We start from the raw sequence: 12,025 nt of genomic DNA, 5'->3' as shown, positions 1-12,025 counted from the left end.
CAAATCCCGCTCCGACGTCATTAGATTGTTCTCCTGCCTTCCCAAATCAAATAAAGGGATGAAAGACGACTACTTGATCGTCTCGGGCGCATGGCATGACGATCTACATTGTTCGACCGAGCCAGGAGAGCCAGGTGTGCCTTTTTAGACTTAGGGTCTCTAACAATAGTCTTAGGGCTTCCATTCTCCATAGCTGCTTCTTTTTTATATCATCCTGTTTTTGTTTTCTAACCCGACCGGTTTGTTTGTTTTACAGATAAGGCACATACTGCTCCTCGGCTCAGCCTTATTAACGCCCCCGCCCTCAATTACCTACTACGCTCAGAGATATTCATCAGCGAGGACGGACAGCTGCGGTCCATCCCACTCATACTCGGCTACACGCCCAAAAAAGCAGACATCCAGCCAGCAGGTAACACCATCACCCAAGGTGATTACCGGCTGCGACGAATAGACGTTGCTCGGAAAAACTTTTTGGCCCCCTACGACCTCGCACCTGTTCCACACCCCAACCCCCAGGGCGTTCCTTTGCTAATCCGACCAGTTCAACAAGTCCCTCTTGAACCGGCGGCCGCAAGAGAAAGGGTCAGCTCTTCATCCACTTCGTTAGAGGAGCAAATCGACAAGTTTAAATTTGAAGGGGACATTGAAGGGGGGTTCAGATAATACCCTCTTCAGATTCCGAGGAGGAACCTGACAGGCAATCCTGCATCTGCCCACCCCTGCTGTTGACTACAGTCCCTGAGGACTCTTTGGAGGAAGAAGAAATGTCTGACCTAAAACTCCTTCTGAAGAAAAGGGGCAATAAAGCTGAGGCCAAGGGGACGGGGACCTCTCGGCCAGCGGTGAATCTACCTCCACCTCCACCCCCACCCCAGGTCTCTGATCCGGCTCTGAAACTGATACCGAATTTAAAGAAGAAGAGACCAATTGAGCCCGAGAAGAGGGAGGTGGTGTTACCACCAAAGGCTAAGCAGCAGAAGGTGGGAAAGGACCACCGCAGCAAAAGGGCCTCCTTTGTGGAGAGCAGGGAGGAGCCCCCAATGGCCGACATACGTCGAGGGCAATGCACGTGGTCTCCCAGGCTAGAACTTGATGGCATCCCTTTTTCCTGGGAGACCTCTGTCAGGAATTATGATGGGGGTAGGGCTGGACTTATAGCCGAAGCGCTGGAGCAACCACTGCTCTTCCCCCGAGACATGGAGTCATATAGGCGTTTCAGCCAGTATGATCTCTTTATGTCCCTGAAGAGGGACTTGGCCATGGTAAGCATGCTTATTCAACTCCTCGGTCATAGTATTAAGTTTCTATATTTTTATGCTAACACTATTACCTTATTTGTTCAGATCACCCAGCAGGTCTTCGTGGCCAAAGAATGGAACCGCAAGGCCTATGTGGAAGCCCAAGCAGAGGCCCAGGCTAGGTCCGAAGCGGAAAGGGCATTGGGTAACCTAAAGGACGAGGTCTCTCAGATCTCGGACCAGCTAAAGGGAGTGACCCATGAAAGGGATAGCTTCCATGCTGGTCTTAGAAATGCTGAGACCTAGGCCGAAGCCCAACGCAAGCTGCTGAACGAAGCTCAGAGAAATCTGGCAACCGAGAAGGAGCTTGTGAAGGAGCTTTGCGCCGAACTGCTGAAGGCTAAAGAGGCTGCCAAGGAGGCTCGGAGGGACGCTCGGCTGGCCAAGGAGGCGACCGAGGCCGAAAAGAAAGCGTCCTATCAGCTGGGAGTGGAGACGACGAAGAAAGGTCTTACCGAGCAATTCGCTTCAGTCGCTCGGGACTACTGTGATATGACCTGGGGCAAAGCGCTGGATGCTGCTGGAGTGCCTGCTGATTCAGAGCTGAGGCTGCCAGAGAATATCTTTTATGATGAAGACATCCGACAGCTTCCAGAGGCTGATGCCCCTCCTCCAACACAACTCTCAGAGGTCTCGGAGCAGCCTTTGGTTGACCTAGCTCCCCCAGTCATCCTTGAGCCTACCAAGGATTCCAACCCGCTAGGTGATCAGGCCCCCCTACTGAGCCACAACAGGAAAAGGGCGAGGTCTTGGAAGGAAAGAAAACACCCTCGGATCCCCAAGACCAAGCCCCAACAAAAACTTAAGCTTTAGTTATTTTGGTGTTGTTGTTGTTTTTTTTTTTTTTTTTTCCCCCCTTACTGCAGGGAGTTGTAAACTATCTTACTTTGATTAATGAAATAGTTTTTCTTTTAGCTTTGGTGTATTTGTTGCATTCTGTATGATTTTCTTTTGTTACAAGTAATTTCACTTTGTAGTTATAGCAATAGAGACAGACATAATTACTCTGCCTTACTGACAATATATGCAATTAAAATTGGTTCCGAAGAAGACAATACATAGAGGTTACTGTTAAAGGATGGCCATAACAAATATTACAAGAATGGACAAATCCTTTTGCATGTATACTTAGGAATGTTAACACAGGCTTAAAGTTGACATTAAACACAGTCACTAATGCCAGGCAAGATTTATTCTAAAAATAACTCAGTATTAATAACGGCACAACAATATTAACTAACTAAAAATCACCTGGTCGGAAGATCACAAACACGATTAGGTTTAAACATAAGTATTTAGGGAACTAATAGGGAGTGTTAACTAACTCAAAATCATCTGCTTCAAGGACTATAGGCATGATTGGGTTTAAGTTTAAACACTTAGAGAACCACTAAGGAGTGTTAACTAACCCAAAATCATTTGGTCCAAGGACTACAGGCATGATTGGCTTTAAGTTTAAACACTTAGAGAACCAATAAGGAGTGTTAACTAACCCAAAATCATTTGGTCCGAGGACTACAGTCATGATTGGGTTTAAGTTTAAACACTTAGAGAACCAATAAAGAGTGTTAACTAACCCAAAATCATCTGGTCCGAGGACTACATGCATGATTGGGTTTAAATTTAAACACTTAGAAAACCACTAAGGAGTGTTAACTAACTCAAAATTATCTGGTCCGAGGACTACAGGCATGATTGGGTTTAAGTTTAAACACTTAGAGAACCAATAAGGAGTGTTAACTAACCCAAAATCATCTGGTCCGAGGACTACATGCATGATTGAGTTTAAGTTTAAACACTTAGAGAACCACTAAGGAGTGTTAACTAACTCAAAATCATCTGGTTTGAGGACTACATGCATGATTGGGTTTAAGTTTAAACACTTAGAGAACCAATAAGGAGTGTTAACCAACCCAAAATCATCTGGTCCGAGGACTACATGTATGATTGGGTTTAAGTTTAAACACTTAGAGAACCACTAAGGAGTGTTAACTAACCCAAAATCATCTGGTCCGAGGACTACAAGCATGATTGGGTTTAAGTTTAAACACTTAGAGAACCAATAAGGAGTGACAAGTTATCATAATAAACAAAGAAACGATTCGATTAATAATAGTACATTTTGAGGTTATTTACATTCCAGGGGCATGGTATTACATGACTATCCAAGTCCTCTAGGAAATATGCCCCAATGCCGGCACATGAAGTAATGCGATATGGTCCCTCCCAATTTGGTCCTAATTTTCCCCAGGCTGAGTTTTTTGCAGTGTCGACGACTTTCCTGAGTACCAAATCACCAGGTTCTAAAGGTCTTAGCTTGACCTTGGCATCATAGCCCTGCCTAAGCTTCTGCTGGTAATGAGCCAGCCGAACCATTGCACTTTCTCTTCTTTCTTTGATCAAATCCAATCCTGCTTCTAAGAGCTCATCATTGCTGGCCGGGCTGAATAAGCTAGTTCTCAAAGTTGGGAAACCTGTTTCCAAAGGAATGACAGCTTCAGCCCCATAAGTCATTGAAAAAGAAGTCTTTCCAATAGATCTGCGAGGTGTAGTTCTATAAGCCCAGAGCATGTGTGGCAACTCTTCGACCCACTTACCCTTTGCGTCGTCCAGCCTCTTCTTTAACCCACTAACTATGACTTTATTAACTGCTTCAGCTTGCCCATTCCCCTGAGGATAGGAAGGAGTAGAGTATCTGTTCGTGATCCCTAGTTCGCTACAATAACTCTGAAATGCGTTACTGTCGAACTGTAAGCCATTGTCCGAAATGAGAGTATAAGGAACTCCGAAATGAGTGACAATACTCTTCCACACAAATTTTTGCACATCCACGTCTCGGATATTGGCCAGAGGCTCGGCTTCGACCCATTTCGTGAAATAGTCGGTGCCGACCAGAAGGTACTTCCTGTTTCTTGCAGCCTTGGGGAATGGACCCACTATGTCTAAACCCCATTGGGCAAACGGCCACGGATTAGATAGTGGGTTGAGGACTCCACCTGGTTGGTGTATGTTCGGTGCGAATCGCTGACATTGATCACACTTCTTCACATAGTCATGGGCCTCTTTTTGCATGTTCGGCCACCAATATCCCTGAGTAAGGGCTCGGTGGGCCAATGACCTACCTCCAGTGTGACTCCCACAAATTTCTTCAAGCAATTCTTCTAGTAGCAACTCAGCCGCCTCTGGGTGAATACACAACAGGTATGGTCCTGAGTAGGAACGTTTGTATAACTTTCGGTCTTCGGATAGCCAAAACCTGATAGCCTTCCTTCGGATCTTGTCAGCCTCTCCCCGCTCTTTTGGCAAGGTGTCATCCTTCAAGAATTTGATTAGGGGATCCATCCAGCATGAACTTTCTCGAATCTGGTGCACTTGGACTGCATCCCTTCCTGCTCTAGTGGGCTCATGGAGATCCTCAACGAGGATAACTCTCGGCAAGTCTTGATCCGAAGACGTAGCTAGTGTGGCCAAAGAATCTGCGTGTGCATTGCTATTTCTAGAAACATGTAGCAAGCTAAAAAATTCGAATTCCCCCTGCAAACGTTTGACTCGATTCAAGTATCCTTGCATCCTTTCATCCTTTGCTTCAAACTCCCCTTGTACTTGGCCCACAACTAATCTTGAATCCGAGAACAACTCCACGACCTTTCCTCCCATTCTTCGGCCATAGCCATTCCCATCAATAGGGCTTCATACTCTGCCTCATTATTGGTCGTGCCAAAATCCAGCCTTAGCGATTTTTCAATGATGATTCCTTCTGGAGATGTCAAGACCAGCCCCACTCCAGAACCTTTTCGGTTCGCAGCGCCGTTTACGTACACTTCCCATCGGGCAGGATCTTGTTGAGAAATCATGCCGACCGATTTTCCATCCATGCCCCTCTTTACCGTTACTTCTTCTAAATTGGGCTCCGTGAACTCGGCCGCCAAATCTGCAAGGATCTGCCCTTTGACTGAAGTGCAAGGCATATACTTGATATCAAAAGCCCCTAGAATAGTGCCCTACCTGGCTATCCTCCCCGTGTAATCGGTACTTCAAAGTACTGTCTTAAGTGGGAGTTGCGTGAGCACCACGACAGTATGTGCTTGGAAGTAATGGGGCAATTTTCGTGTTCCAAGTACTACGGCCAAAATGACTTTTTCCAATGACAAGTGTCTGATCTCGGCTTCATGTAGAGACTTACTTACACAGTAGATCGGTCTTTGTACGCCTTGATCCACTCTTATCAGCACTAAACTTATAGCATGGGGGACTACTGCGATATAGGCAAATAAGACCTCATTTGGCTCAGGGCTAGACATAATTGGTGGCCGAGACAAGTAGTCTTTAAGTTGTTGGAAAGCCGAGGCACATTCTTCAGTCCATTCAAATCCCTTCCACTTGTTGATCAGCGAGAAGAAGGGTTTGCATTTGTCCGCGGACCTGGAGATGAATCGGTTCAAGGCAGCTGTCATCCCAGTTAACTTCTGGACCTCTTTCAGATTCCGAAGAGGCTGCAGATTTTGAATAGCCTTTATCTGATCAGGATTGACCTCAATTCCCCTGTGCGTTACCATGTAACCCAAAAATTTGCCTGATCCCACATCGAATGAGCACTTCGACGCGTTCAAGCGCAACTTATGTCTCCTCAGGGTCTCAAAAACATTATCAAGATCCTTCAAATGCTCAGAAATAACCTTGCTTTTAACCACCATATCATCTATATAGACCTCAATGCTTTTGCCTAGTTGTGATTCAAACATCTTGGTCATCATCCGCTGATAGGTAGAACCTGCATTTTTCAGACCAAACGATATCACTTTATAGTGGTAATTACCAATGGGGGTAACAAAAGCGGTTCTCCTGGTCATCTGGGGCTAGTGGTATCTGATGATAACCTTAGAAAGCATCTAAGAAACTCATCCGAGGATGGCCAACAGTAGCATCTACTAATTGATCAATCTTCGGCATAGGGAAAGGATCCTTAGGACAAGCCTTGTTCAAGTCTGTGAAGTCCACACAAACTCGCCACTTTCCACTTTTCTTTTTTACCACCACAGTATTTGCCAACCATTCGGGGTAAAAAACTTCTTTAATAGCCCCAACTTGTTTGAGCTTCATCACCTCTTTCCTGACTACCTCAGCATGCTCTCTGGATGACCGCCGAGGAGGTTGCTTCTTTGGTACACTCAGAGGGTTAACCCTCAAATGATGGCAAATGAACTCCGGGTCCACTCTTGGGGCTTCATAAGTACTCCATGGGAATACATCAATATTTCTTTTAAGGAACTCAATTAGCTCTTCTTTCTTTGACTGAGGTATCTGAGATCCGATTTGAAAGTACCTTTCAGGATTGGTTCTAACTAAAACCCGTATTAAGTCCTCGCATTTTACGCCTTCATCCTGACCCTCGACGGGTGACAACCGACCCTTTAATTGCTATAGGTCTCCCTCCACCCTAGCCGAGGATTCACTCTCAGGCTCGTGTCGTATGGCAGCCACCAAACATTGCCTAGTCGAGGATATATCTCCGCGGATCTCACAAACGCGCCCTTCGGAAGGATATTTGACTTTCTGATGCAGAGTGGAGGAAACAGCCCCTAGCGTATGTAACCAAGGCCTGGCTACAATCGCCGTATAAGGGGAATAGACATCTACCATAATGAAGTCCACCTCAACTATTTCTGAGCCAGTCTGCACAGGCAGCCGTATCTGTCCTTTCGGAGTAACCATCCTTCCCTCGAAACTGACCAGGAGAGAACAGTATGGAGTCAAGTCATCAAGCGTGAGATTCAGCCCCTTGAAGATGTCAGGATACATGATCTCCACCGCGCTGCCCTGGTCCACCATCACCCTTTTCACATCATATCCCCCGATCTTGAGTGTGACTACCAAAGCGTCATCGTGAGGCTGAATGGTCCTAGCTTTATCCTCGTCCGAAAAGCCTAAAACAGGCGGTTCAGCCTGTCTAGGGCTTCTCAGGTCTCGGTCAATATCCCATACTGGCAGCTGAGCCATAGACATAACCTTTGTCGGCCAGGATCTTGTTCTCCCTGGCGCTGCAAAAATGACATTAATAATACCTAATGGGGGTTTTGTAGAATCCCTCTTTTCGGACTCAGAATTCGCTTGACCTCCTCGGCCACTAGAGTGATGCAAAAGATGCCTCAACTTGCCTTCACGGACCAGCTGGTCCAAATGATCCCATAAGCTTCTGCAGTCTTCAGTAGCATGCCCTTAGTCTTGGTGGTACTGACAATAGAGATTATGATTGCGTCTCTCCGGGTTCCCCACCATTTTACTCGGCCATCTAAAGAATGACTCGTTCTTGATCTTTTCCAGGACTTGATGAATGGGCTCTTTGAACACTGTATTAACTGCTTGAGCATTTGCTGAACCTGACTGCCCGGCGAAATCTCTCCTTGGCTTATTGTTGTTATAACGATCCAACCTAAAGTCCTTCCTGTCTTGGGGGGTAACTTTATCCTTACCCTTCCCTTGCTGCTGATCCTCTTCAACCCTTTTATACTTCTCAATACGGTCCATAAGCTGACGCATGTTAGTAACAGGCTTGCCGGACAAGGATGTTCTTAAACCATGATCAGTGGGGAGACCCAGCTTGAATGTCTCTAAGGCCATTGCATCAAAGTTGCCCTTCATATCCTTAAACATCTCCCAATATCTATCCGAATACGCCTTAAGTGACTCGCCCTCACGCATGCTTAAGGATAGCAGAGAAGACAAGGGCCTGGCCACCCTTCGGCATGTGACAAAACGTGAACCAAAAGCTTAAGTGAGCTCTTAATAAGAATCGATGAAGTCTGCTTTCAGGTTATCAAACCACTTCATGGCCACGGGTCTAAGACTAGAGGGGAACACCTTGCACATCAGAGCTTCATCCCTGGAATAGACAGCCATTCTTTGGTTAAAATGGCTGACATGCTCCACAGGGTCGGTTTTGCCGTTGTAAATAGTAAAGGTTGGCTGGTTGAAACGCCGAGGAAGCTTCGCTCCTTCAATCCTACGCGTGAAAGGTGACCTGGAGATTTGATTCAAAGCCTTACTCATGGTATCATTGCCCACCCCTCCATGTGGTGGCCCTTGAGGTTGCTTCTTACGAGGGTGCTCATCCTCATATGAAAAGGTTTCACTAATTGGAGTTTGAGACCTCTACTCATAGGTGATGTCCTGTCCGTCATCCGAGTCGTCATCAGAATGCGAGGCAGCACGTTTTCTCTTCGCATGACGCAGCTCCCTTCTTAACCTTTCAATCTCTATTTGCATACTGTTTTTCTCTGCATGAGAAACATGACTTTCGCCACGAGGTTGAGTTCATTCAGTGTGTATAGTATGCACACTGCCTTTACGGTCTTGCCTCCGCTCCAAATTGAGAAAAGGATCAATATGCTGGGACGCCCCAGACTCCGCCGGTTGTTGCCCATGTTCAGCCATGATCAACTGCTGCTACTTCCCCTTACACTCAAGCCCTTCCCACAGACGGCGCCAATTGTAGGGTTGGTATTTGTGGCCCAATCCCAAAAACAATTAATTTGTAGAGTATGGGTGAAAGAGCTAGGTTAAGTATGTGATTGATAACAATGGATCACAACTTTCAAACACAAGCCAACATGAATTTATACGTAAAATCTGAAAATCTGAAGAGCTACACTATTGTATATCTGATGAACAAAAATCTTAGGGTTACAAACAAGCTCTCTTTTTTCCTTTCTTGTTAGGAGCTTCCTTCCTTTATATAGTCACCCTTCTCCTCATCTCCATCGTCCACTTGTTCCTCATCCATGAGTTTGCTTGAGTACATGTCACGTCAGACATCTTCTTTTAGCTCTGTGTGAGTGGCGGTAGGTTAGGATGCACTGTTCAGGGGTCTTCTCCACATAAATGCGGCTAGAAAAGTTGCTGCAGTGCATTAAATACAGTGGTAGCAGCTTTTCCCTTAGATATTTCTCCATCTGTATCGTTCCATAGCATACTCAGAGCTTATCTTGATCAGGTGGAGTCATCGGAAGGTCATTTTGGCCTTTCACACATTCAATTGATTTATAATATTGCGTCAGAGGATTATAACCTCTTCGGATAGGAGATATCCTCTTCGGATTGTGATAACTCTTCCTTCTGAGGGTCCCACTTCCAGACGGGCCTTGCCTTTTCCATCTTCTTCTTTTCGATCGCAAAATAACCCTCCTATGGGCCTTTGGCCCATTACGTTGGGTTGGGCCTTTTTCCCCCCACAATCACAATTTGTCATGAATTTGTTTTTACTTTCTATATAAAATAGCTAAGGTTTAAAATAAAAAATAATAATTAGACACATGGTATACCGCAATTGATGGAGTGTAAAGTAGAACACAAAAATAGTACATATGATTTGTATTCTCCTTCGAGTGCCTAAGATGCTTGTTAAAGGTTTTGAATGCATGAGCTCACATGTATATCATAAAGTTTTAGGAACTACCAGAGATCTCACCAGATATGCAAAGATCAACGACATTAGTCGAAGACATGGCTCACAGTGAGTAGAGGAGAAAGAGGATGGCCGTGCTTTTAGTTGGATCAGTCCAACCGGGTCTCAAATAGTAAAAAGTAAAAATCGCCACTTGACCAACCAATATCGGTTGTCTTTGACACAAACTTGTCATTGATCGCCATATTGCTTTGAGTTATGAGTGGGGGGTAATTAGAGGAAAAAAAATGCTGGTTTTCTAATTTTTTGCTAAAAAATCATAATTTTTTAAAATGAAAAAAAAATTCTATGTAAAATTCTCCCAAGAACCCGGTTTCTCTGAAAATCCTAAAATTCCAACAAAAAAAAAAAAAAAAAAAAAATCAAAGTGCAGAATTTTTTTATCTAATATTCTACTAAAACCTTGATTTTATCATTTTCGTCTGAAAAATCTTAAACTTTCAAATCTCAATCTTTTCAAACTCAAATCTTTGTTTCCTCATCAAAGACCTCATTTGCAAATGAGATAAAAAAAGGACGTTTCCCTTTGTGTGATTCCCTAGTTTAAACTTCATCAACAGACGGATTATATCATCATTCATCATGAAATAAGGAGACTTTGATGATTGATGGCTAGGACCACACCCCCCCACCCCCCTCCCAGCGCCAAAAAAGAAAAAGAAAAAAGAAAAAAAGGGAAGCATGACTAGATTAGGCACTATTTAGATTTTAAGCCTATCTCAACATAAACCCCTTGTCAGTCATTAGTTTTTTCAAAACTATTTTTGATAGAAAAATTAGAGATTGGTTTTAGATCAATTCTTGCCAACTTGATTAATTAATCGATTATGTAATTGAGTTCCAAATTAGTATAGCATGCATAGAACCATATCACAAAGAGTAAGTAGTGAAATTAAAGACACAGCAATATATATATATATATATATGGTAAAGAAGGGAAAATCTTGACGAGAAAAATCTTTTGGGAGTTTATCAGTAACCTCCCAGTGGAGAATCCACTATAGTAAATGGGAGTACAACATTACAAGAATATACCTAATTCTAGTATTGCTACCTATAATAAGACTTACTAACATGATCACATGCTTGTTGAACTCTTTTACCTTTGCAAATTTCTTCAGTGCAAGAATATCAGATTCATGGCAAATACCACAACAACAACAACTTGATTGTTATAGTTGATGCAACAGCTTCCACTTGAAACCTTTGACACAAACACACAACAATATCTCATTTATCTTTTATGTTCATAATGACCTAAGCAAGTCTTTTATATGTTCGCATTGACTTAGAGCACAAATCCCAAGGCTTGGGTCGTCATGGGCCTAAATTTGAAAAACTAAATTCTCGATCGGTTAATTATTAATTATTGAGGTTAGTGTCGAGCTTAAGTGAAGCTAGATCGGTTGAGCTCTAGTTGAGGTTGCAGGTTCTAATTTGTACAGCAACTTTAGGTTTTTTAATTTTTTTATTATACTGGTTTTAACTATAAAATTATATGATATAATAGAGTATTGTGATTGTTAAATTGGCCTTTGTTCTTTTATTTACAAAAATCTAACAAGACACAATACTTGGATGGGGTAAATATAGGAGCTTTTACATGAGGTCCTTAATGAATTTAATCACTTGTCTTTTTGATAAAGGGCTCTCAATCCCTTCAATGGAAAGTAGTGTATAAAGTGTTCTAAAGCATCAACAAAAATTCTCTTTAATGAAGAATTTCTTCAGTTACTTTATTTGAGTATAATGAGGTCGGCTATATCATATTTGAATTAGAAATATTCTATTCCTAAACCCAGATTGTAACAAAACCTCCACTGACAAATCTCAACAGAGAAGAAGAAGAAAAACTAATATAGTTTGGGTATGAAAACATTTACCATTTAATTTTGTTAAAAAAAAAAAAAAACTATTTCTTTTCCTCTTTAAGTAAATTAAGTAATTAACCCAAGCTGACATTTGTCCGTGCTGCTCTTAACAGTACAAACTTTACTTTCACCATAATAACGTGCGGTCGAGCAGCACAATATTAATTATACCGATACAAGCAGGCAAATCTTTACCTGTCACACCCTTGTTTCCCCTGTAGTAGAAAAGTTGCAATCAAATTGAGCTGGTGCATGCAAGTTGCCTATCCAAAATGCCAGGTTGAAATCTTTTTTACATTTCCTTTTTTGTATAGAATATATTCCATTATGGTCATGACCATAATGGAATATATGAAAGAAGAAATGCAAGGCCAAGAAAAGGACTAGGCGAT

General features: G+C 43.1%; 1 protein-coding gene across 1 annotated transcript; it reads right to left on the bottom strand.

The window, feature by feature from the left end:
• Positions 1-7,517: 7,517 nt before the first annotated feature.
• On the bottom strand, positions 7,518-8,000 carry LOC136063327 (uncharacterized). Its single transcript, XM_065763528.1, has one exon. It carries the CDS (start codon positions 7,998-8,000, stop codon positions 7,518-7,520), a length of 483 nt encoding a protein of 160 aa, XP_065619600.1.
• Positions 8,001-12,025: the final 4,025 nt, after the last annotated feature.

This window comes from Quercus suber, unplaced genomic scaffold, assembly GCF_002906115.3.
Source record: "Quercus suber isolate HL8 unplaced genomic scaffold, Cork oak 2.0 scaffold_512, whole genome shotgun sequence".
NCBI classification, from domain to species: Eukaryota; Viridiplantae; Streptophyta; class Magnoliopsida; order Fagales; family Fagaceae; genus Quercus; species Quercus suber.
The sequence above is the reverse complement of the archived record's forward strand: the minus strand, read 5'-3'. Positions and strand labels throughout refer to the sequence as shown.

Bases quoted from the DNA above. Each gene is read 5' to 3' on its own strand.
- LOC136063327 (XM_065763528.1), bottom strand. From the start codon at position 8,000: ATGCGTGAGGGCGAGTCACTTAAGGCGTATTCGGATAGATATTGGGAG.